The sequence below is a fragment of the Leuciscus leuciscus genome (assembly GCF_965113295.1).
Source record: "Leuciscus leuciscus genome assembly, chromosome: 2".
Classification (NCBI taxonomy): domain Eukaryota; kingdom Metazoa; phylum Chordata; class Actinopteri; order Cypriniformes; family Leuciscidae; genus Leuciscus; species Leuciscus leuciscus.
In genome coordinates, this window is record NC_138726.1 from 39044862 (window position 1) to 39072528 (window position 27667).

The following is a 27667-nucleotide window of genomic DNA, read 5'->3' on the forward strand; positions in this document are numbered from 1 at the left end:
CAATCAAAGTACTTTATCTCTCTTTTTACAGAAATGCACATTCAACACTTCATCCTAAAGTCATCTCTCATTGTTAGTGTCAAATCCCTCTCGCTGCCTCTGTCTGTGTTGCCTTCTGACAAGGTTATGCAGAACAAAAAAGGAAACCTATTCATACCCTCTACTGAGAGGAGAAAAGGAGGCATGAAAGAGCAAGAGAAAAAGAATAAGGTTGAAGACTTAAGCAAGAGTAAACACCCAAGACAGAGTAATATCAACAACATAAAAGCAAGACAGATAATGGGACAGGAGAGGGATAAAGGACAAAAGCCAATCAAAGGAAAAGAAAAAAGGCAGTAGAGGGCATTTTGGCTCAAACACCCCCTATCACTATTTAATGCACTCATAAATCCATTACTTAAGGCAATGCAGAGACTAAGTGGATTTGTACTGTCCTGCTTTGATTACCCTCGCATCAATAGCAGTGATGTGGAGGACGGAGAGAGCGGGAGGGCGGCAGCGCCCTGCTGGAGCCCTGGACCCAGTGTGTCCTAGTTGGCTCCGCTCTAATCAATGCTCTGGGTGATGACACCAATTACTGCCTGCCAGCACGACAGCCCTGCTAATTCTAATGGCTATTGATTAGCTCAGTGCTAAAAAGCAGCACGGTGTGTCCAAGACCTCAGAAATGCTGCCTTATCATGCAGTATCCTGAGGGAGGAACAGAATGTACTGTCTACTGTGATGCCTCCATCTGGTCGATTTCTGAAGGCAGCATAGATGTCTCCTTCACTACCTACGATACCCTATAATCCTGTGTGTGCAATTTGGCAAACAAATGTTGAAAGAAATATGTTTTCTGATGATAGGTTTTTTTTCAGCATATGATTCTATTTTTTCAGACAAACAAGCATTTTCATCATTAAATAGCCTCTTTGTTAGTTGTAAAAGATGACCGTGGCGGTTGAATGTATCTATTCATATAAATCATATGATGGCAAAGCTGAATTTTCAGCATGATCCTTGAGAAATTCTAATGATCCATTCTAACATTCAATTTGGTTCTCAAGAAACATTTCTTATTGTCAATGTTAAAAACTGTTTTGTGGAAATAGTTTTTTATTTTATGTAAAAAAATTCAGGATTCTTTGATGAATAGAAAATTCAAAACAGCATTTATTTGAAAAATAAATTGTTGCGTAACATAAATGCATTGACTGTCACTTTTGATCAACTGAATGCCTCCTTTCTGAATAAAAGTTTTTCAAAAATAATAAAAAAAATATAGTTTTTTAATATATATATATATATATATATATATATATATATATATAGGCTTTTGCATCTGACCCTTCATATATATATATATATTTTAGGGCTGGGTAAAAAATATCTATTCCTCGATTTTAATCGATTCTCATTTTCCGAACCGATAACGATTCTTAAAGGTATAGCGGAGGATCTTTCCAAATTTTAGATAAGACCCGCCCTCTCCACTTTTTGAAAAGTTTGATTGATTCACCAGAATGATTGACAATTAGGAGGACCAATAGTTTAGACTACCCACCAGGAAGTAAAACATCCTCCGCTATACCTTTAAATCCCAAGAATCGATTAGGCTAGTCATCCTGTTTTCAGTTGATGAATGAATGGAACATTGTAGCGCACATCCCATCCAATAAATCGCAATAATCTTTGTGCTTTGTTACTATTGATATGAAACAAAGTCTCAGATTTCAAATTACGTCCATTTTCTTACAAAATTCAAAAACATAAATTCCGTTTTGGCGCTCCGGCGTGAGATCGCTCTGGCTCAGCTCAAGAGAAGCAGCAGAGCACATGATCTTCTCTTCTGCCTTAATAATACCAGTTACAGTGCGAAATAAACATGAATGAGCATCTGAAAGTGTGTTAAAAGATAGAGTACAACTTATCGAAATCTGTATCATGTGACATGGAATCGCTCAATCAGTGTTTCAACCGTGGAAAGACGTCAGTAAAACAGCTTGTAAACAAATGTCATGCAAGTTTACATTTACCTCAGAAAAACCGCATCTAGTGACCATAAACCCATTAGTCAGCTAGAAAAATTAAATCTAGAGAGGAGCATTTTGCTAAATATATGCACCTTATTACATATTCATTATAATGTTTAATGTTCTTCAATATTTAATGCATGTTTGAATAAATCTGGCAAGTTTTTATGACAGCCACCATTTAAATGTTTATATTCAATATAACTTTATTATTATAAAAATAAATAAAAGTGTAATGTAAGTGTTCGTATACAAATCAGTTCATTTTTACCTTCAATATTATAGTAGGCTAAAGAAGCCTACTAGGCTGCCAACAACGGACTCACAGTTTACAGCATTAGTTAAGAGATTTGTTTTCCTGGATTTGCCAAAATTTGCCATGTATTGTACCTGATATCCAAAATAATCAATATTGAATCGAATCTGAATCGAAATAGAATCGAATTGCAAGCTTGTGAATCGAAATTGAATCGAATTGTGAAATTTGTGTCAATACCCAGCCCTAATATATAAATATATAACCAATCCCAAAAGTTTGAATAGCAGTGCATGAGGCACCATTAGTTGAGTGTGTTTTGACATTTTGAGGGTGTTTATGTGAATACCCAGTGGAGCAGGACTGTAAGAGGCCATGCAAAGATGCTGATAGAAGAATACAGAAGAGATAAGGAAACAGGTAGGGATGCAAAAACTGTACTGGTTTGATTTCATCAGACTAGACTAGAGTATTTACATGGCATTTTAAAAAGATACTGAAATTGAATTGTAAACATACTAAGTGTGAAGCTGGAGGACAGAGAATCCTACAGAAATAAAAAAACAGAATGCAGTGTATGAAGAACATAAGAATTCTAGATCAATGAAATAAATTGCAAACATGTAGTTCAATATCTGTTTCTTTACCGGGAGCGCTGAACTGTCGTACTGATGTGGCTCTGGTCTTGTCGTAGACTCTGATGAGAGAGCAGCCCTTAGGGACTGTCCATGTGCTAGACCTGCTGTCTCTCTCCTCCACTGTATCATACACCTCCATGTGGGGCGGCCGCTCAGTCAGGTTTTTACTGTAATGACTCAGGCCATACTGAGCTATCTGGATAGCATAGAAATACCCTTGAGGGCCCCATTGGGTGGATAAAGGTACTCCTATAGGGAAGAAACAGAAGTAGAGATATGAGAGACTGGGTGTTAAACAGAGAAAAGAAGCACATTTATATACACCACCATTCAAAACCTTTTAACAGGGGTTACAGTTGTAAACATCTGCTGCTAGTAGTGGTACTCACATTGATATTGGCAACAAACTTATCTCAGAAGTCTAATGAGATGCACATAATAAAGCAAAGTGCCTAAAAGCCCCCTTAAAAAACCTTTTGGAAAGCGACAACCGCAATATAGACCCAAATACAGCATTGGAATCCAACAAAAACCAACAATAATAATAATTTCTCTGAGTAATATAGGTTATTAGCCTTTCGACTTCCTTTTCGGTTGCCAAGCAACATTAGCAACACAAAATTCAAACATTCACAAGTGTACATACCAACTGTTTAGCTTGACCATTTTAGGCTTAATATGTGTCTTGATGTTAACCGTTTTATAATAATAGCTTTACTGTTGAGTCTTTTGTTTTTAACTCGAGTCTGATAATGTGAAGCAGTAGTTTCTGCACTGATGCCATCTTCATTCATTATAAATAATCTTTTTTCTGGTTTCATGACTTCTAAACAATTTTACTGGCAAGTACTGACAAGTGAAAACATAAACCTTCAATTAGCCAGAGATGTACAAACGAGCGGTGAACACTGGGAGGACAAAGCCACTGAAGCAAACAGTCTTCAGTTAGTACCAGTTACCTTGATCTCAAGCATGAAGTTGTGCTGTCAGAGTTATAGGTCAGCGGGCTTTCATTAACTCTCTCTCTATCCTTTTTTTCCATTTAACCACAGCTCATCTATTCTACAGCCTGGCAAGACAATAATCAAGCCATAGGCAAAACACTGCGACTGCGCTGCTGGTTTATTGCTGGCCTTAAAGCGTCTATTCACAAACATACGCATAAAAAAACCACATGCAGGGTTAAACACAGACAAAACAAGGCAATATAGATGACAAACACACCAATGAGATTGCCTCCCGCTTTCCAGGACGCACACACACACACTCCTAAGTGGGACCTGTATCAGGAGGCATATGGGCACTGTGGAGGCGCTCTCTGGCCTAGATACTATTCAGAGCACTCTGATCCTCTGCTAGAGGAGATGCCATCCCTCAAACTGAAGGAGGAGGAAAAAGGATCTCTCTTTCACTGTCACCATCCGTACTCATCTCCTTTTCATTCCTTTTTATTCTCTCTCTCCCTCTCTCTCCTTCAGTAGAGACTGATGAGTCTGTCTGCTGTCTCTGATAATAGGCTCTGCTCTAACACACTGCCGCAGGCTCATGTGGGTTATTACCTCGGAGCTCAACACACTGTTTTTGTGTCTCTGATGGCCGGGATGAGAACGAGGGGAACAGAACCTCTAATTAATCTTTGTTTTGTGCATTTGCAACACATTTAAAAAAATTACATATTTCATAATACAGTGTATTAAATCTGATGAGGAGATTAATACCTCTTTCTGTTGCCGTAATAATTTGTTGCCGGACACTTAAAAATACATGCTAACGGAACACTACCTTAGTGAGATTAAAAAAAATGACAGACAGAGCAGGTCTCATGACCTTCACACCGGCACCATAACATTCCTTATACACTGGACTCAAGCCTAAGCTTAAATGTTATTTTGCACTTTGAGGCTGCTCTAGCTTTAATTTTCCATGGATACCAGAGGAGATTCAGAGGCAATGCTTTAAACCTCAGATGATTCCCTACAGGCACCTTCATTCCAACACAGTCATTACTGCTACAGAGCTTCTTTGTAGTGTGCAGAACAGAGAGCGGTTCCATGTAAACAGCCTCTGAGTAATGGACAGGCTCTTGGTTATGGAGGAGAGGAACCTAGAAAGAAACCATAAGGGGACTGGTACAAACTCCATCATTTTTTTGAACTGCCACAGACATTGAAGATTTCATCTCTACTTATAGACAACCCAATTTTTCCACCTGACACACAGGAATATGGTATGAATGTGCTTCTTTGCGGTGCTACAAAAAAAGGGGGTTCTTAGAACAAGAACCTTGTGAACAAGGTCCACATGTTTTAAAAGCTTTCACCCGAAGAGTTGAAAGTGGTTTAATCTTGAATGCTGATCAATAACTTTGCAAAAAGTGAAAGCTTTACAGAGCAGCATGCCTGAATGTGCTGCATTTCAGAATTTTAACAAAGTACTGTAGAATGCTTTCAGGGTTTTTTATTTTAAAGCAAGTGTGCAATGGTTTGTTCACAAGGTTGTCATTGGTTACACCGATGTACACTCGCATATGCAAACACACAGACTCAGACTGTTTTGTTTTTGATTCATTTTCATTTCTTAGAAAATTCAAAAACACTTTGTTTGCCATCCTCTGAAGCACTGCGAGAGACTTCACCATCTTTAGTGAATAGTAATGTTGTGGTTTGGAAGGCATTCTTTATACTCCAGTATTGATCAGACCGACCTCATTTTCAATACTTCCTTAAGAAGTGATTACTTCATTACCCAGTCTCATTATAAAGGAACACAGAAGAGTGAAAGGCACCGAATGAATCTCTATTCTCTTCGGAAAGCATTACAAACTTTGTGTTAATAGCTTTGATATGATGGTGGTGGTAGCCTGATGGTCAGAGATCTGAGCTCTTAACACAAAGCCTGCAGGTTCAATTCCAGGTGATCCAAGAAATGTAGTGTGACTGAGATTAGCTCTATCACTGTGATGCCTTGAACAGGGCACTTAACCCTGTCTACTGAAGGACGGTCCTTACGAAGAGATAGAGAGATGGAGAGAAGAGTGAGCCAGCAGGAAATGGTTGAAAGTAATCTGTCAGGGCAGAGAAACAGAGATGGATCACTGACACAGTCTCTGAAGAGGCGTAAAATGCCTCTGAAGGACAAAACCCAGACCACCATAATCAGCTTTTTCTCGTCAAGGAGTGTCATCTCTCAGTTCATTTCATTTAGGTTCTTTAACAAAAAAGAAAAATTATTCTGCTTTAATTTGCTTTTGCTTTTTCTCATTGAGATTCACTAGAAGACACATGTGAGTCTGAGTGCAAAATTATTCTCCATTACGTCTAAGGTCATCAAATCAGCTCTTGTGATTCAGTTCTTGGCTGAATCAATCCCACTTTCATTTGCTTAATGTAAAGTCCATTGAGGGTGCATTACTCACTAAGAACCAGACGTAGATCATTCAAGCCTGGCTTCCAGGAAACTCCTCTTGGACTGCACTAAATGACTATTAATGGCCACTAACAAGTTGTGTTAGAACTGAGGCAGGTCGCTTTGCCTCTCACTTCTCCCAGTGTGCCACAATTAAGTGCTGCTTTAATGTGACATGCATTTAGGTGAATCTTGATGATGAGGGAGAAAGTAACTGTGATTTTACTGAGACACATTAGGAGAGCCAGTTATGAGTAGGCCCAGGCAGAATATGCTGACTTTTCTCACATTTTCTGCTCTAATTGTGAAGGGTAAAACCAGCAGAACAGATTTAAACATGGTAAAACGGGTATACTGAGAATACTATAATTGTATTGGTAGCTGAATACATACTGGTGACGATACACAGGGCAACTTTTTTGAGCAATGTTGCTCGGGCACTTTCCCATTGAGAATGGGCAACAAATTTCTATCTGGATACTTTAGATCGGTCGTTGGCCCTGGGTCTCACCTGGTTGCCCGTTGACGGCAACATTGGCCAAAAAGTTCTGGCCAATATCTGGCATTAAAGGATTAGTTCACTTTCAAATAAAAAAATTCCTGATAATTTACTCACCCCCATGTCATCCAAGATGTCCATGTCTTTCTTTCTTCAAAGGCTCGACACGATCCCAGTCGAGAAATAAGGGTCTCATCTAGCAAAAACGATAAGACCCTTATTTCTCGGCTGGGATCGTGTCGAGCCTTTGAAGCTGCATTGAGACTGACATTTGAACCTTCAAACCGTTGGTTGCCATTGAAGTCCATTATATGGAGAAAAATCCTGGAATGTTTTCCTCAAAAACCTTAATTTCTTTTTGACTGAAGAAAGAAAGACATGGACATCTTGGATGACATGGGGGTGAGTAAATTACCAGGAAATTTTTATTTGAAATTGAACTACTCCTTTAACATCCATCTCAGGTGGTGACATCACATGGGAGAATTCTTAAATACTAATAATGCACCAAAATTATAAAAAGATTTTTTTTACCAATATCAAAAAATAAAGTTTCGGTAATTACATTTGGGTAATTGAACCCAATATGCTGTTCGGGGTATTGTTTTCTAACGTGATAAATAAAACCAGTCATAGTGAAGTTCTTCAGAAACGACCTGCCTCCTGATATTTCATCCAAACAAATTTCACAAATTGTACTTTTAAATTGCTACTCTACCATCATTTTTGGTGAAGTGTTCACACTGTTGACAAGTTGTGTGCATGAAATAGACAATAAAACAGTCAACATTCATCATCACAGAAGTGCTAATTTAACAATCAATTAATTATATGATTTTGGTGCTCCAAAACTTTCATCCGAAACCGAATATTTATGTTTCTGCTGTTTTAGTCAAATATTTAATCACTATTAAATACAGTTGTAAACAGTGCCTAGTTCATGCATAGGGACACATTTGACAAATGTTAACAGACACCACAGCATAGCAATTCTATGAAACCATTATCAGATAAGACCGATCAAATGTGAAAAGGTATCACTATTAAAACAAAACTCACCTTCAACTCCACTAATGCACTTGACTCTGTCACGCACCTCCACGTTATACCCCTCAAAGGACATGAAGACTCCATTGGGGTGGTACTGCTCTCTCTGGGTGTATACTTTGGAGTAACTGTGTGAAAACTCGAATCGATCGTAGCCGTCGTACTGCACCACCTTCCCGTATACCTCAAAGTATTTCTCCATCCAGCTGAAGGGCAGGTATACCTCACTTCCCTCTCGACGGCCCTTAATGGTGACATCGTCGTTGATCAGGCAGTCAATCTCTTCGTAGCGTACTCCGCCGACCACAGGTGGAGGTTCGGGGGGCTGGGCTTGCTGCGGATGGCTGTCTACTTTCGGGCTGGGAGGGGGCTGGGGGTGCCGGGGCAGGAAGCGCAGCGCTTTCTCACTCGTACACTTGTTCCACAGAACGACCGTGAGCAGAGAGAGGAGAGCGCAGATCACTATCAGGGTCTTGTAGTGAACACGGGCTGCCAGACAACGCATCATCACTGCTTACCTACAATGTAAACACAAACGTACATTAACACACATTCTATGAAACACCCATTGCATGAACTGCCATGACAGGCAAACATTCAATAATATACTTACACTCCCCCCACTACACCAGTGACATTTTAAATTTAAGCTATAGAGTAATCAGTAATCCAGTCAGAGGAAATTTTATGCATACCTACATGGAATTAATCAGAGTTTAAAAGGTCCAATCAATATTTTTCCCTCTGCATGAATAATCAAATGCAGCATTAGAGAAATTCAATATCTGTCTGGATGACTGTGTACACGGTTTTGCATATTGCTTTTAGAATTCATAGCAGCAGGGGAAAAGCATTTATTTTTTGTTCTATATTTGCTTATCGTTATGGGTATAAATGTGTAGCCTTCGTCAAAAAAAACATTCACAAGGGAGACTGTTTCTGGATTTATTGTGCGTCAGAGGCAAATTCTCTTCTGTTGAAAATGTTGGCAGCAGTGTTATTTTAAGAACTATTTATATACTATTATAATATTTATCAATATTTTGCATTAGCTTTTTTTTTATTCTGTTTTATTTTAATTTTAGTTTAGGTATTATTAATTCTGTTTTTGATTAGTTTTGTTTTGTTTTCAATTTAGCTTTATTTTTTATTTCAGTTTTAGTTTTTTTGTTGTAAATTAAAAAATATATAATAATTTCAGTTAGTTACCTAGGCAAATGGTAGTATTGTAAGTTAACGTTATATTTAACGTTATTTATAAAGTTAACGTAATATTTGTATTTTATTTTAGCCTTCATTTAAATGAACAAAAATGATTTTAAGTTTGGTTAACAAAAACAACTCTGCATCCCAGTCAGTCAACAATGGTTCCATTCAAGAAAATCGTAATTATCACACAAATAATCTGAATAAAGCTTATGAGATGATATATAATGATACTGGTCTGATAATATTTTCATTTAAGAATAAATTAATCATTCATATAACCTATTGAGGAAAAGTCACATGCCTTTTAAAAAATGCAATTTTGTGTTTTTTTGTAAAATGTGTTTCCACTAGGGCTGGGAATCTATAAAAAATGTTTTTAACTAATTAATTGCACAATTTGCTGTAATTAATTGCAATTAATTGCATTTCCCCCAAGCTTGTAATAATCAATATTTAAACTTAGAATCACCTAATTAAATTAAACAACACAGTAAAAAAAAAAAAGGAACAGAAAATAGCCTTATATTAAAATAATATTAAACATCAATATATCAATATATTATTCTTTTTCAATAATCAATCAACATAATCAATTCAACTGATTTTTTTTATTTTTTTTTACTAATTATCAAAATAAAATATAGTCCTACAAAGCTATTATTACCAGAGCATTTGATCAGAGCAGGTCATTTTACCATTGTTGCCAAGCATGACTATACCAGCTCAGTAAGGCTATTGCAAACAGAAGTCTACTACAGAGAAATTTCACGTTATTTGAGCGGACTTTGCTTTTCCAGTGCGTGATCGGTACATGATTGGAGCGTTTGGGAAGTTAACGACAGAGCAGAACGCACAGCGCAAACACGGAGCGGAACATTGAGCAGAGGGCGCAGCAGCACGCTGACACACACACACACACACACACACACACACACACACACACACACACACACACACACACACACACACGGAACGGAGAGCGCGGCGCACACACAGAGCGGAAAAGACCCGCTCATGAAAGCTGCACGAGAATGATACCTGATCGCCGAACACGGAGGGGCGGGATGGCATATTTTCGGCCTTTTCTTTAGCAGCCGCAACAGAAAGTAATTCAAACGAGGCAAAAAAAAAAAAAAGTGCTGCATTAATTGCTTCTCTTTTTTTTTTTTTTAAACATCTCAAATTAAACGCAAAGATTAACGCGTTAATTCCCCCAGCCCTAGTTTCCACTTTAGTTTATGTGGTCTTCTTACAAAATAAAAAAAAGTATACATTTCAAGAAAGCATAGAAGTTTTTTTTTCTTTTTAGATACTTTTCACATTTTGGTTTTTACATGCATAATTTATGTAATATCCCAAATTCTGCATAAAAATATAAGGATGCAAAGCCAAAAGGTAGTTTATTGTGACTACTGTTCTTGCAATAGTGACAAGTGTAACAGGAAAGAAAGAATTCAATAATCTCTACAAATCTTTCCTCTTTCACAAACCATATTGTGCTTCTGCGGTTTCTGTACTAGGGAGAGAATCACATTACTTCGTAAACGTAGCTCATAAGGCAAATCAGCAGCCTCTAACTCATATCATCTCTTCCCTCTTTGGCATGTTATCTTCTTCGCAAAGAATAAAAATCAATACACAGAACAGCACTGTCTCTCACTACAGCTAATTACTGTGCTGGGTTTAGCATGGACAACATGCCAATGCCATCATTAGTAGTCCACACCACTGTCAAACTACAGCTAAGACTAAGGTCAACAGAGAACGAAAACGCATCAATCCATCAACCCAAACGAAGTGCCAAATATTGCTACACACTCCATATTTAACGAACCGAGCAAAAAGGACCAAGACGTGATGAATGGTAGCCGTACATACATACGCCTTCATCCTGGCCTACATGGTTATTATGTGGAAACCTGATTTCATATAGTTCTGAAATATTCACTGCTGAGGAAGATCAGAGCAACTGAATCATTCTTTCTTCCAATCTTCCCGTTTAATCCTCTTTGCAGAGTCTGCACTTGTTTCACAGACCTGCGCTCAATCTCTTTCTCATCTCTTTCTAATCTCTTTCCCCTTTACTTCGTCTTCCCCACGTTGACTCTGCACCCTCTGTTCAGAGCATGCAGAGCAGAGCAGCGTCTGACTGCATCGTGAAAGATAAGCAGCTCATCTTGTTTGCTGAGGCTATAAATAATTTGATCTTTTTGGCTTTCACAGGCAGAGTTCACATGCCGTTACTCTGAGATTCAGGGACATATTCAGAAAGTGCTGTCTGAACCCTACCGCAAAGCACCTGATCAAGCCTGCCTGATGGAGCATCTGGATCAGGCGGCCCAACGCAGTGCAGGGTGCATCTGTGTACAAGGATAATTTGCATTCAAATTCACTAATATGCAGGAGATATGGCTGAGCTCTGTATAATCCAGAGATCAAACTAAAAACAGGAGGAACATGGTTGTAATCCCTTCTCTGAACAAGTGGCATTGCGGACTTAAAGGAAGAGTACACCATGTCCTAGAGAGCATCATACCACGCTAGATTTAAGAAAATGGCTTTTTGTAGAGGGGCTTACAGCTGGTAATAGGAGTCAGGGATGAATGCGGTTTAACATTGTGCCGTCTCCATAGCCACAGCTGTGGCCGATCGACTCCTTTGAGGAAAACAGAGCTGAGCTGACTTATTAAACGCAGTGCTCTCAAAAACAGAATTCAAAACAAGCACATCCATCTCAGCAGAGCAGTCCCCATTAGAATGCGCTTAGCGCTGTCTCAGTCGCAGAGACAACCTGACGCTGGTCACGCCCCCTCTGAATCCTCATTATGTTGATTCATGTGCTGCTTTTTCATCTAATGCAGGCTGCTATCGATTCTCCACATCTTCAGTTGTTTCCTGCTACCTGGATCAGTACCTTGACACACACAGCTGCCCTGGTCAATCCAAAAACAGCAGTATAACTGTAATCTCATAATTAATCAATATAATGGTATTAATTAGTGCAAAAGTATCTTTAGATGATGTAACATTTGAGTTCCAAAAAAACCCCAAATAGTTATATTAGCGAAGCCAAAATCCAGAACTGTTCAGGATCAACTGGTTCACGGAAATTTGTGGTCTTCTTTTTAATATGTGGCTCCAGTATAGCTAGCAAAGCATAGGCTTGAAGACTCTTCGATTCTGCGATTTTTTCCGCAATGGATTAATTAATATGTATCTGGCTAAGAGCGTAAGGTTTCTGTGTGAGACAAATTTTTAGGATCACGAATAAGAAAAAACGCATACGAAAATTTCGGACCCAGTGTGCAAGTACCTTTAATAACAAAGTCTTCCTTGTCTTGATCTGTTTCTACATTACTTTGTTTCTTGATCATATGTAGCAGTCTAGCCCACTGATAATATATCTACCACAGTGTGAAAGACAGTGAAATCTCTACTGGTTGACATGTCTACGATCGCATGGTATATACAGTCTTACCGCCCAGCCTTAGGCCGCACCATCCCAGGCTGCTGTCCTCTGCTGGCACCTTGAGCTCAGGGAACAGTGGGAGGTATTGTTGACACATGAAAGGCCGTCAGTGAAGGGGGGACAGGGCTGGCACAGGAGAGCTGGGTACAATGAATACCAAGCTTTCAGCTCATTTGTCACCACAACCCACACAGACCTGCTCCTGAGACTGCACGCCTGTCCTCCCTACTCCGGCCTGCCACAGGCTCTTCATGCAACACCAGACAATGCAGAGAGGAGCTGGAGCTCCACTGATGTTTTTTTGTTGTTGTTTTTTTTACATTTATGCTACATGTTATAATGAGTAAGTTACGGTAATCACAATCAATTCTGCTAAAGAGAAGGAAAGCTTTAAATGTTGGCTTTAGAATTAGACAATCTTAGAATGGGAAACAAAGTGACAAATCTAACCACAGGGTATATTTACTAATGTGCATGTTTAATCCACTATGAAACTTCTTTCAAACCTGAAAGGTTTTGTGACAAGGGTTTGGCAGTGAAAGAAACAGATAGCGAATCGAAGACCTATTTAAGGAAACTTAATAAGGGTTAAATGGTATCCAACCGCATTTTGAAATGCCACAGGGAATAGGATTTCCTGCTCTATTACACAACATATTAATCACAGAATACCTAAATATGAGCCATTGCGCTGGCTCGTACATCTCAAACCAAACACAGGAAAGACATTACCTCAAGTCTCCTGAGGTAAGATTTCGATCATACACAATATGGCTTCTGGAAAAGAAGAGCAAGACTCAGAAGGGCTGTTACGCCCATGTTGAAGTCTTTTGTCACTCATTGGCTGGTTGGAGCTGTAGACTACAATTTGCCAACTGCCTGCAAACAGCTGCACAAAATTGTTAGCATAACAGAAATCCCTGGCTAAATTGGCAGTCAGAATCCAGCTCTGGATCATGGCAACCCAACTAGAGGTGAGCGCTTAATGACCGATGGCGCTTATTTAATGCATTTAGCACAAAAAAAAATTACGATTTTATGCATTTGAGTAATTCATTTTGACAAAACAGGCAGATTTTATCCATCAGGATTTTATTTAATATTTTTGTTGATTACTTTTTTCCCATCCACGTGTCGATTTAGAGGTGGTTAACGACGTTAACACATTTTGATGAAAAAAAATATAAAACCATTTCAGAATAATGCGCACTGATGAATTGTACACAATAATGTTTAAAGTCAATAAGATCAATGTTCATCTTGTCTTTAAGGAAATTTAAAAAGCATAGCAAAATTTGCTTCCACTTTACTGTAAAATAAGAATATTCTGTATTCAATGTTCTTGAATAATTTCCTGCAAAACTTACTTCATGGCACAATGGTCAGGGTCAAGTGTTGGCGTGCTCCTAGTCGAGGACATAGTCTGATCTTCCAACAACAGCAGAAATAGTACAAGTCCAGTGCCAAGGAAATGTGTTGCCCTCTGGCCAGCACTGAGAAGCGAATCATGTGTATGAGCTCAGGTGTGTCAGATCTAACTAAACTCTGGACATTTCAACTCCTCTGAGCTGCTGATCAGCCTGGGGACGAATCAAGGGCAATCAGCAGCTTCAAAAGGAGCTTATTACTGATACCAGACCTGGCAGCTAAAGGATGGGTGAAAATAAATGAAAGAAGTAAACCAATGAAACGAAAACACACCGATCCCCTTTGTTCCAGTGTGAAACAGCTACATTATTAGGCTCATTAGAGAAAAAAATACAGCCAGAGGGACACCACAGGGATTCCCCCCTGTGTAACAGATGCAGCCCATAATAAGCACAGTTGACAGGCTAATAATAATGCACTGGATGTAATTTAGTCTAATTCTCATTAGAAAGGGAGCACGGAAGAACTCCCGGCAGTTATAGAGGACACGCACACATAAACGTGCACACACACACGGCATCTGGGGTCAAGTCTTAAAATTACACCTTCATATTGGTGTAATATCAGGAGAGTAAGGCTCAAGCGCAGCCAATCAGATGCACTAGGACTGAACCTCATTGCAGGTTTGATTTGATATTAGACAAAGGTACAGTGCCATTTACTCTCTTGCTACGGTGCAAATCGTATATAGCTGGAAATGCAAGATGATCAAAGAGCAGATGTTGCAAAGATCTCCTTCTGGCTGTGATTCATGATCTAATCAACACACCTGTTCATCAGCACCATGCAGAGAAAAACAACTTTGGCTAGTACATGAAGTCAATTAACACTGGTTTCTACCTGAATGCAATTAAGAGCAACACTAAAGACAGCTTGAAAGAGCTGAGGTGAGCAATTCATGAAGATACCTGACTGACAAGAGAGAGATGGCTCAAAAACTATTATTCCCCTTGTTTACTCCTCTTTTTTTTTCTTTTTTTTTTACCTTTGAGACACCAGAAATGCAGATGGGGTCATGGACAATTTTTATGAATCGCATCTTATGTATGCCGTATAAAAAATATAAAAAAAGACCTTGAGCTTAATATTCAAACTTAAAATATGCAGCTTCTCTTGTGCTCCACATACTGTGAAATGTAGGCGATTGTTGTGAAAAAGAACACTGCAAGGACTATACTCCTGTTCATCCCTGGAGGAAAACTTTGTTGCAGGGTCTCTGAGCACCCTAAAACCACTGGTATTTTTTGCTAGTGCGTGCTAATGAAGCCAATGAGATCCTGAGGAGTATATATCAATTGTATGACCGGCTTTTCCCCTATTATTTCCATTTAATTCCCAGTTGTCATTTTAAAAAACGATTTAAAAACAAGGAGCTTTGTCATAATTATAGCAGAAATACTGGAGGATATGCCTTACCTTATATGGAGGTTAAAGTAAGGCCCCGTTTACACCTGGTATTAACATGTGTTCATCGGATCATAAGTAGACGAGGGAGACACATCCTTGTTTACACCTGGTGTTTTAATCAGTCTCTTTTGTCCACTTTCAACCACTTCTGTCCTGATTTCTTTGAGGATAGGGGTCTATGGGCGGGTAAATGTATGAGTTTTTTTCAGATCTTTCTAATGGTAGAAATGAGCTCAACCGATTTACAAATGAACATGACCTGATCCGAAAGAAAAACACCCAGAGCAGCAGTGTGGCAAGCAGTGCGGGGCAGGACCGTGAGAGAGTGCCGCGAGGCTGGTGGCCTGATTGATGATAAGTGCCACCTGCACGCTACACCGGTCTCGTATCTCTCACGGAGGAGCTTCGAAAGCATAAAAGGAGGAGTGACGACAGTAAAGGACGAGAGAGTTAAACTATTTTATGTTAGGCTATGTTTTGTTTATGTGTGTGCGGCAGTCATCCGTGAGGGGCTGCCGCTTCTACTTTCGTTTTGTGTTTGTTTATTTTATAATGATTCGCTGATTATTATGATTATGATTATTATGTTCGCTGTTTCCCGCATCCTTCTTCCCCCGGACAACTAACCTCGTTACAAGCAGCTTTCATTTCTGCTCTGATTAAAAACCCTGCCGAAAACCCCAATGTAGTCACGGCAATTTTCTTTTTTTGTTTTCTTCGCTTAGGGATAAAATTAAGTTCGAAATACAGGACCAGCAATATATACTATAACTGCACATGCTTCTTTAAACAAATGCTAGCTATGAATCTAACCGCTATGGACCAATGGTAGTACAAAAGTATTTACCAGCCTTAAACTTTTCTGGGAAGTTCGCTTAGGCAAGTGGTTTCGAACTCTCAAAACGAACTTCTGGTTTTGTTCGAAATGATGTCACAGCAGTTCGTTCTTCGGTTTTGCTTGAAGTATATCATGGCCTTCAGTGCATGTTACAAATTAGGAAAGGTGAGATAAAGTGTTTGTTACATTTCTCATCTTCAAATCAAACTTGCCTCTTCAGCCGACAAAGTTTAAATCCCGTCTGGCTAGTGTGCTTCTGGCTAGTGTGCTTCTGGCGGAGAGTAGGTCATCCACTTGTGATCCGATTGTCTAAAACGCATCGTAATGCTAGGTGTAAACAGGGCCTAAGTGTTGGACAATCGGGGGCCTTCTACTCAAAGTTCAGAACCACTGGTCTATACATCACTTTATTGGAAGACAGTTCTGCACATACCAAAATCCATCTATTCTTGTTTGGGGGAACTAAAAAAAAAAATAGGGTTATTAAGGACATTTCCAGGATGACAGCATTTTGGTCTATTATGACTGCACATTATTTGGTATCTTTAAAAAAAAAAATTACACAATACTAAAATAAAACAAATACCCTCACCAAATAAAATGCACTAGTCAATGGTCTTTAAACTAGTCTGTGTGATAAACCAGTGTTTCAAGGCATATCTCTTCTTGCAGTGGGTGAGCAGAGAAATTGCTTTGAAAGTAATGCCCCTCAACAAATTCATCAGCAGTCAGGGGATTAGAGCCGTTATATTACCAAAAAGCTTACGATCTTACGGCCAACGGAGGGATTAAACACTTCTCATAAAATGAAGACAGGAGAAGCAAACCATCTGACAGAGTCATTATGACCCCATACACAAACAGCACTAGCAAACAGACTGCAGTCACTTTTAGGGGCTGTTTCCATTCCACTGCACTACTTTTCCATTGTTTTTCAATGTAAACATGCTAGACGGGCGTCTTTAAACCATTGTACTCACATCTTGTGTCTTTTGCAGCATCTCACAATAAACAACTACCAAAATTGCAGACTGGACACAGGCTAGATATAGCCTGCTTACATCTATTAGAACAGAGACTGCGACTTCCAGTGATTTAATCACTGTTGGTGTGAACGAGACTTTATGGGTAGAGAGGCTCAAATTTACATCAGATCACACCACATTTACATATACTTAATTGTGTGCTGTATTGACTGACTGAGGAGGTATAAAAGTCATTTTCTCCACTAACTCCTTGCTAAATCTACTTCTGCTTCATTTGTGCAAAGTACCTTGTTATATAGCTTAGATCTGTAATATGTAAATTAAATGTGGGCTTTGTCTATATTTACAACAAAGTAGTGTAAAATACAAGTACACCACTGTTCTAAACTCTAGAGTCAGTAACATTTTTGTAAGAAATGAATAGTTTTATTCAGCAAGGATGCATTAAATAAATATATAATGTTAGAATGAAAAAAAATTATCACAGTTTATCAAAGGAATCAAATACATTCAAATACTTTTGATCAAATAAATGGAGCCTTGCTGAGCATAAGAAACTTGAAACAAGAAAAAAAATTTCAATTTACTGACCCCAAGCTATTGAACAATAGTGTACTGAAACAATTTATTGATTTCAACCATTTCATATGGCACAACACAAGAGTGAATAACTGATCATAAGCAGTGTCTAACAAAAGTGAGTGGATAACACAATAGTGATTTAGCCAGTTGCTAACTTCAGGTTTGTAAATGGCAATACTGTTTCTTGTTTCTTACCCAGCTCCAATCATCAGTGAACGTCTGACTGTGCCGTCATTGTGCTCTATGCCACAGCTAGGATACTCTGCTCCGGTTCATTTAGGGATCTGCTTCACAGAACAGTTTGCCATACCTGAAACAGATGAAATAGAAACAGAAATAAGGTGAGAAAAATAAGAGAATCTTTACAGTATAATTTGACCTTTTACTCAAGAAACTTGTAGCCTAATCCATGAACATTCCAGCAAGCAGGACACAGTTTCTTCTGATCATACTCTTGATCAAGGATCAAAGATCAAGGACATAAGAGTATGGTTAGAAGAAACGATGTCCTGCTTGCAGGAATGTTACAGCTGTATACTGATTGGGACATTTTTACACAGTCCTGTGGTCATGATTTGGATTCACTGGTGGATGTAACATGCTCATATGTTGCTTTTTGCAGGGACATGGAAATTCCCTGTAAATGTGTTAAATTACATTCTAATAACAAACCATGGGTCTGTTAAGTCCTGAAAATTTTCTTTTTTGAAAAAAAGATAAAAGAAAAAGATTGCATATGGCCAACATGATTATGTATTTCTGCTCAGCTAGCATCACTGGACATGAACCACACGGCATATGCTACTAACTTTTCATTACTGTCTAATTTCTATGTATAATAGTTCTATCGAATAACATATTAGACAGGACTGTTCGACAGATCGTAAACTAATGAACACGGAGAATGCAAGCATTGTTTGTTTGCTCAGGCTCTGGCATTCTCAGCGCCATCAAAATAAAGGTTCGTCATGCTGTCAAAATAAAAGTCACAACAACACTTCAGAGTTCCTACTGGCGGTGCGAATGCAACCAGAAAACGTTCCTAGGGGAACCATTAGTTCTCGGGGAACCATCATGGTGGTTAGTTCCTGGAACTAAGTTCCTAGAACTATCCTGTGCGAAAGCCCCTAAAACTGTCAAAGAGCACCGTCCTTCGGATGAGACTTTAAACTGAGGTACTGACTCTCTGCGGTCATTAAAAATCCCAGGATGTCCTTCGGAAAAAAGAGTAGGGGTTTAACCCCGGCATCCTGGCCACATTAACGAATTACAAAAGAGTTGAAGATTGAAAACTAAACAAAACTACAAAGTAGAATTGGAGAAAAAGAAAATTCTGGTTCAGCTTGGGCAAGTATGAAAATTATAGCAGGCCTTCACAATTTAAACAGCAGCACTGTTCACTGTTATGTTACAGTAGATGGTTTTAACTCAGATATTGCATTTGCAAATGCTCTCAATTGTCTTTTTTGATAATTTTGGATTTTAGCAAAGAAATTCAGGAATTGAGTCTTAAACTTATGGATAATCAGCATTTCAACATTGATCTTCAGAATCAATGCTTTTAATTCAGTAAATGTGAACAAAAGCCCTGGTCCTGATAATATCTGTGGCCGGTTACTTAAATCACATTCAAAAGTCCCCTCTGGAAAGATTCTGTGGTTGTATTTCAGTCCGGTCACTTTGACTTCAGTTTTAATGAAGATTTTTGAGAAACTGGTCAGGGTCGAGATCTTGAGGCAGACTGAACATGCACTGGACCCCTTGCAGTTTGCATAAAGGCCACAGAGAAGTGGAAGATGGAGTAACATTGCTTAATTTGCTTTTTAGACATTTGGATGGAAATGGGACACATGCCAGACTTCTATTTATAGACTTCATCGGCTTTTAATATATTCCAACCACACATTTTAACCAGAAGGCTCTTACAACAGTTTGAGTTAAGTAATAATCTGGTGGGTTGGATTCTTGACTTTTTAACCAATAGGACACAGAGAGTGAGGGTCAATGGTATTTTGTCTGACCGAAAAAGCTCTTCTATAGGGTCTCCTCAAGGGTGTGTGTTGTCACCTTTGATATTTATTCTCTACACAAATATGTGTCAGAGCAGTTATGACTATGGAACCATCATAAAATATGCAGATGATTCGGTTATTGTTAGTCTGCTTCCGGAGAATGAGATCAGCCACTGCCCAGTTATTGATGATTTTGTACACTGGTGTGAGGAATCTTACCTCCAGCTTAATATATCAAAAACTATGGTCATTGATTTTAGTAGGAACAATAGCATGAATGAAGCTACTTTAATGAAAGGTCAGACCATTGAGTATATGCAAACCTTGGGACTATTATTGATGCAAAATGTAACTTTGAAGCAAATAGTGCAGCCATGTGCAAAAAGGGTCACCAGCGCTTAAATTGTTTAGGAAACTATCACACTTTCATATTGACCAAATGATAATGAATATGTTTTATCATGCTTTTTTCTTCTTCTTTTTTTTACAGTTTTGTCCTTTTCCTTGGTGGTATGGTTTGGTCATTCGAAGAAATTCCTTAATCCACATAGTTAAATGGTCTAGTCAATTGGTTGGTGAGTCACAGTTGTATCCAGCATCCCTGTATACTAGACAGTTCCTGACGATGGCTACTTCTATTTTAAATGATGTCTCCCATCCTTTGCACAGTGAGTTTCAGCTTCTTCCCTCTGGATGGAGGTTTTAGTCCCAATGTGCAGAACAAAGAGGTGTAAAACCAGCTTTGTTCCTGCCGTTTTAACCTTGTTGAATAAGCGGTAGGGGTATTAAGTGTGTGTATACACTCACCTAAAGGATTATTAGGAACACCTGTTCAATTTCTCATTAATGCAATTATCTAATCAACCAATCACATGGCAGTTGCTTCAATGCATTTAGGGGTGTGGTCCTGGTCAAGACAATCTCCTGAACTCCAAACTGAATGTCAGAATGGGAAAGAAAGGTGATTTAAGCAATTTTGAGCGTGGCATGGTTGTTGGTGCCAGACGGGCCGGTCTGAGTATTTCACAATCTGCTCAGTTACTGGGATTTTCACGCACAACCATTTCTAGGGTTTACAAAGAATGGTGTGAAAAGGGAAAAACATCCAGTATGCGGCAGTCCTGTGGGCGAAAATGCCTTGTTGATGCTAGAGGTCAGAGGAGAATGGGCCGACTGATTCAAGCTGATAGAAGAGCAACTTTGACTGAAATAACCACTCGTTACAACCGAGGTATGCAGCAAAGCATTTGTGAAGCCACAACATGCACAACCTTGAGGTGGATGGGCTACAACAGCAGAAGACCCCACCGGGTACCACTCATCTCCACTACAAATAGGAAAAAGAGGCTACAATTTGCACGAGCTCACCAAAATTGGACAGTTGAAGACTGGAAAAATGTTGCCTGGTCGCCAGAATTTGGCGTAAACAGAATGAGAACATGGATCCATCATGCCTTGTTACCACTGTGCAGGCTGGTGGTGGTGGTGTAATGGTGTGGGGGATGTTTTCTTGGCACACTTTAGGCCCCTTAGTGCCAATTGGGCATCGTTTAAATTCCACAGCCTACCTGAGCATTGTTTCTGACCATGTCCATCCCTTTATGACCACCATGTACCCATCCTCTGATGGCTACTTCCAGCAGGATAATGCACCATGTCACAAAGCTCGAATCATTTCAAATTGGTTTCTTGAACATGACAATGAGTTCACTGTATTAAAATGGCCCCCACAGTCACCAGATCTCAACCCAATAGAGCATCTTTGGGATGTGGTGGAACAGGAGCTTCGTGCCCTGGATGTGCATCCCACAAATCTCCATCAACTGCAAGATGCTATCCTATCAATATGGGCCAACATTTCTAAAGAATGCTTTCAGCACCTTGTTGAATCAATGCCACGTAGAATTAAGGCAGTTCTGAAGGCGAAAGGGGGTCAAACACAGTATTAGTATGGTGTTCCTAATAATCCTTTAGGTGAGTGTATATTTGTATATGTATATAGGACAGGCTTGTGCAAAATTCAGAATTTCAGAATTGGCCTCCATTCAATTCATGAATTGGAATTTGAATTGAATTTACTCCGCCCCACAGGACGTTGAATTGAATTTTAATTGGAATGACAGGAAGTGGAATTAAATTCATGGCAATTCAAAGAAATTCCACACAGTCACACAACAGAAAGAATGTGATGAGTCTCACATGCATTCAGTGTTAGGAAGGTTACTTTGGAAATGTTATTGCTTACTGTTATTAGTTACCCATTATAAATGTGGTTTGGATTACTTTATTTGGATAACTTTATCAATGCAAAGCAATTTCGTTTTAAGTTGATTAGTAACTAATTGAATTAAACATTTTACCTTAGTAATACAACTAAATACAATTACATTAATTTTGTAATTTAATAACAGAAATTTCATTTCACGTAACTATTTACTCCTCAACCCTGCATACATTTTGTTCTAAAATAGATATTAATCAAATTCTTGAAATAAATTACCCCCTCAATGTTGTTTAATTAGTTTTGTTCCAATGTAATTTTCATTTCAAAGTAATCACACAAACACAAAGTTGTTGTAAATGCATTTATCATTTATTACAATGCAAAAAATTACTGAGCAACACTGTTGCATCTAATTCTCAATAGCTCCTCAAATGTTTTTTCATTGAGTCTGCACCGTTCTGGTCTGAATATCTTTCCTGCAACACTAAAGATTCTCTCAACAGGTGCAGAGTGAAGTTGTAAGGGACTTCTGAAACTTAAAAAGTCCAGTGTTGCCCATCAAATTGTGCTTTCAAACAAATGTCCACCTCAAATTGTTTAGCAACCATTTTAAATACTTGGTTAAAGTAAAGCATTCTGGGAAATGGAGTCATGTTCCATCATGTTCCACAAAATTACAATTACAATAAATCAAACTTAATTATTTGTTCTGTGACTAGAGCTTTTAACATTCATTGCTGGTGGAAAACATATCCTTTTAATGTAATCTGTACAAGTAGTTTAAACTAATATAATTTATAATGCAATCATATCTGACATATACTGTAAATCTTCATTGTTAAACACTTCACTTAAAATATGTATATGAATTTCTTTGAATTTTTATTGAATTGCAATTCTGCTTCCTTTAATTCAAATTCGAATTGTAATTCTAGATCCTGTTTTTGGCATCAATTTAAATTCAATTCAAATTCAAGAATTGAATTGGAATTAAGGAGTCATTCTCAATTCAATTCTGAATTGTGCACAAGCCTGATATAGGTATACATGTATATGGGCATATATGTATATAACTATTTTTTATGATACATCTTGAGTGGTGGAGTCTTGAGCACATGTATCATGTTATTGTTATTTTGTTGTCATATATTAGGATTTTTATGTGTTTTTGAAAATTGTGTCAAGAATGGATGCTATTATCATATCATTTTACTGCAAAACAAATTTACCTGCGGGAACAAATAAAGTACCCAAACCTAACTTAACGAAGGAGCTCACTAAAATATTTTCTTCAACCTGAAGGCTAAGTTATCACTGTGTGCTTATCTCTTCTGAGGTGGTGGCCAATTTCAGATATCATCTATTAACACCAGCTAAGCCTGTATATTGGTTGTTCGTATACGTCGATGGCATATCCACTTCCTGGGATAAACATCTGATTGTAAACAGCTTTAACTGCTTCCACAGGAGGACAAAATCAACCCACAGATTAAATGTACTGTACTATCAAATATCATCTGATGGTGTTGGCGGTTGTTTTAGTTGATTAAATGAAAAAATGGCAAAGCTAATGCTGTTGTAAGATGTTAAGAGGAGATCAACTCCAAGCTAATTGGCCAGTTATCCATAAATTAAATCTGTTGTGAGGGAAAATGAAACTGGCACAGCACATTCGGCCTAGGCGTTAAGTACACTTTCACGTCAAGGAACACTGAGTTACAGTCTTTAAATAGACCATAAATGATGGAGAAGAAACAAATACATATTAGTAATTGCATTCATGATGAATTTACAGGCTTGTCGACAGCCTGGTCGTTAATGTAGTGACGATCCATCAACCACAGTGAGTGGAGAGTGACTGTAACTCTTCACCCCACAATTAATCTCCGCCATAACAGTTTTCCGGCACCCGAGGAGAGGCTTGTTAAATTAAAAACTGCAGTAAATCACACCGTAAAGAAGGTATTGATCATTTTTCATAAAATGGGAATATTGACAAAGCACTTAAATCTGATATTTTCCAGTTTATAACATTCTGTTGGATACAAGGCTCATTGGCAGGGCTCCCATCGGTCACAAAGTAAAAATGTTTTAGAATATAACAAATATAAAAATAGATATACCAGTAATGATTAGACATGATGTAGTAGATAATTCATGACGATTCAGCCAAGTAGGGTTTTAAAAGGCTACAAAGCAAGCAACACACATTTTCATGGTAAAATGTATTTAATTCTTCTCATTGCACTTCACAAATGCTGATCTTTAGGTTGTCTGTCTTGGAGACAGTGCTAGTTAACACCTCATTTATGTGCGGCTGTCTGCTGGGCATTGTCGACGGTTACTATTAAAAGCCTCGACTTTCATGCCTGTTTCTCACCTAAATCACAGAAGCTGAAAGATGAAATCCCAGCAATTTAGAAATTCCTCCATGTCATACTCTGATAGACTAGAAGGAGGAGGGCTACAAACAAAAGAAGCGTGACATCACTTATCAATGAGAACCTTGAGCTAAGCTCAATGTGCCAGGTTACTTCTTCTAGCTACTGATAGTAATCCCTTAAATATGATGCATTGTCTAATATGTGAAATGATCATTCTTTTGAGCATGATCTTTTCAATTAATCAGTTTATCCCATTCACAAATTCAGTCTGAAAAATCAGTTCACGAATCAAACATCACTTATAGACATGCCAAGGAAAGGCTAGTGCAAATATCATAAGTCTTCAGTGAATAACAACTTCAATTTCATCCTGTTTCTCATTCAAAACTACCAGATGACTTCAGAAGATTTGGAAAACCGAAATCATAAGAGGGTTTGGAATGAAACGAGGGTGAGTAAATTACAAAGTTATTTAGCTCATATTTAATTAGCTCAATACTAGAATTCAACTACCCTTTCAAGTCAGCACAAACAAGAAATTGTGAATGCCGTTTCCTTCCCTGTTGTGGCACATCTGAGTGAAACCACTCAAACGAGAAAAAAATGTAGGGTGGGATTTTGTCCATCAGGAATCAATTGAATTGTCATATTTTCATGTTTATGGTCATTTCATGTGAGACCCAGGTTGTTGGAGGGCAGGGATTGAAATTTGTCGAGCTATTGGACAACTGTTATGACCAGCCCTCCCGTCAATCTACAAGTCATAAATTGCAATTTTCCATAAAAAAGAAGATTGTCAATTTTGATTTCATGGTGACATTAAAGGGTTAGTTCACCCAAAGATGAAAATTCTGTTATTATTCACACAAGTCGTTCAAAACTGCAAGACTTTCGTTCATCTTTCCAACACAAATTAAGTTATTTTTAAAATCTCATAATTTATTATTATTAATCAATAATAATTATCAATTTATTATTATAATTTATGTTATTTTTGTCCCTCCTCTGAAAGTCCAAGCAACCAAAACTTAAGTTCGCAGTACACACAGTATAGACAATTTTTGGGGGTTAAAGGAACCGTATGTAAGATTGTGGCCAAAACTGGTACTGCAATCACTTTCAAATTACTGTAGAGCGGTGTATCCCCTCCCCCCTGACATAGGTGGAGGGTGGAGCATCAGGCCAAAACACAACATGACAACACCAACATCAGTTGAGGGCTGCAACTTCACTTTTAAATAACAATATCCTGGCCGGACTACTGTTGTCTGTGATATAAGTATTTGAAATGAACATGATTTCTTAATGTCTAGTGACATATCAGGGTCATTTTATGATTAATTGAAATACATTCCTTACATACGGTTCCTTTAACTATTCATTTTAACAGGTTCAACTTTCTCCATTGTTTCTTCTACACACACAAACTTGTTATTCATTCATGTTTGTCAAGATATGAAGGGGAAAAAAACATATCCAAAGTGAATGAATGATGCATTTAAATACAGGTTGTCAACCCTGTCCATGTGTACCGTTTCATGTTTTCCATACACCAAATAAGGACGTACTTTAGCTAAAAGCCCTAGAGGGTTAGTTACTGTTCAGAGCACATGCCATATGCTTGAAAAAAAAGGGAGAGAGAGAGAGGGAGAGCGAGAGAGAGAGAGAGAGAGAGAGAGAGAGAGAGACACACTCATTTACGTGGCAGCTCCCTGAGGTTACGTCTATCCCTAGAATGAACTGAGGTTCTTCTAAATCCAGCCACCATCACACGTCTGCACGCACAGATACACACAAAAGGCATTTAAAAAGCTAACTGAAATTAGTCTGAGACAAATCTCAAAAGAAGAGTGTGGAGTTTAAAAGACTAAGAGAGGAGGAGATTTTGAAGAGTTGAGATGTTGGGGGCGGGGGAAAACAAGAGTTTGAGGTTGAAGAGTTTATTCTGAAGAATACACAACAAGCTTCTTCAATTCTCCTTTTGTAGAGACAGGAAAAATTATCATTAACATTAGGGCTGGGCGATATGACCAAAATCTTACATCACGATATGAGAAAATATATTTCACAATATATATATCAGTTACTTTTGCTTTAAATAAGGTTTTGATACCATTGAAATTTCACAATTCTTGTCACCATTTTCAATATCACAAAAAACTAATACTAGTCTAAGTAAAAAAAAAAAAAACCACTCAATCTTATGAAGACGAGTAAACAGTGATAAACAAAGAGCAAAGAAACTAATTACAAGCATATAGGAAAACAAACTACATTAGAATACACATGAAATAGACCTACCTGAAAAACTTCAACACTGTAAAAAATTATTCTGTGGCTTAGTGAATATTACAGAAATACTTAACTTTATTAACTTAAAGGTATAGCGGAGGATCTTTCCAAATTTTAGATAAGACCCGCCTTCTCCACTTTTTGAAAAGTTTGATTGATTCACCAGAATGATTGACAATTAGGAGGACCAATAGTTTAGACTACCCACCAGGAAGTAAAACATCCTCCGCTATACCTTTAATAAAATCTCTGAATATCGTTTACTTGATTGTTTGAGTTAAACATACCAAAATAATTTAGTAAAAATCCAACAGTTAATTTTATCTAAAATTTACAGATATATTTAAGTTCTTTTTTTTTATAAAATTATTTAGTATTTGACTAACCAATTATTTCTTTATAATACACTTAATATATGTGAAATTTCTATCAAAATATTTGAGAATGTTGAATTGAACTGATCTGTTTCAAGAAACAAAAATATAACTTACTAATTCAAATCAATATTATTAATATATTTAACACTCAAGAAATTGAGTAAGTTTACTCAATTAAAAGAATGCACCCCTCCCCCACCCTCTGACGTGACGACAACTCGACGGTTGGTTGAGTGAGCGCGGGCTGTCTGAACTCTCCAGCCTCCAGAAGAACAGTTCTTCTCGTCTCAGCGTGGCAGATTTGGTGCATTTCCTCTGTGAAATTCAGGTTTGTGTATATTTTATTTTATCTATAAAATCATTACTTTGCTTTCAATCATTTTATTTAATGCAAAACAACAGACAGAGGCGTAATTCGACACCTAAACGAGAGTCCCGCCTGTCTTTTCACGTGATTGAAACGCCTTGCATAAACACACGACTTTATTCCTAATGATAATGAATATAATTAGTATAATTCAGTCGCTCGCAGTATCTTTCGGCTATGAGTGAAATGCAGGACGGCGGTATGAAGTTCGAAGTTCACCCGCAGAGCACGA

The 27667-nt window shown here is 38.1% G+C and overlaps 1 protein-coding gene across 2 annotated transcripts in view; it reads right to left on the minus strand.

Moving 5' to 3' along the window:
* glceb (glucuronic acid epimerase b) overlaps positions 1-27667 on the minus strand; it is a 59800-nt gene that overhangs the window by 4935 nt on the left and 27198 nt on the right. For both annotated transcript variants that reach the window (XM_082162274.1, XM_082162273.1), the window contains 3 exons: positions 17975-18089; positions 7873-8378; positions 2919-3158 (listed from right to left, as the gene is read on the minus strand). In XM_082162274.1, coding sequence (XP_082018400.1) covers positions 2919-3158; positions 7873-8368 — 736 coding nt within the window. In that variant the 5' untranslated portion in view covers positions 8369-8378; positions 17975-18089. The remainder of the gene's footprint in view (positions 1-2918; positions 3159-7872; positions 8379-17974; positions 18090-27667) is intronic.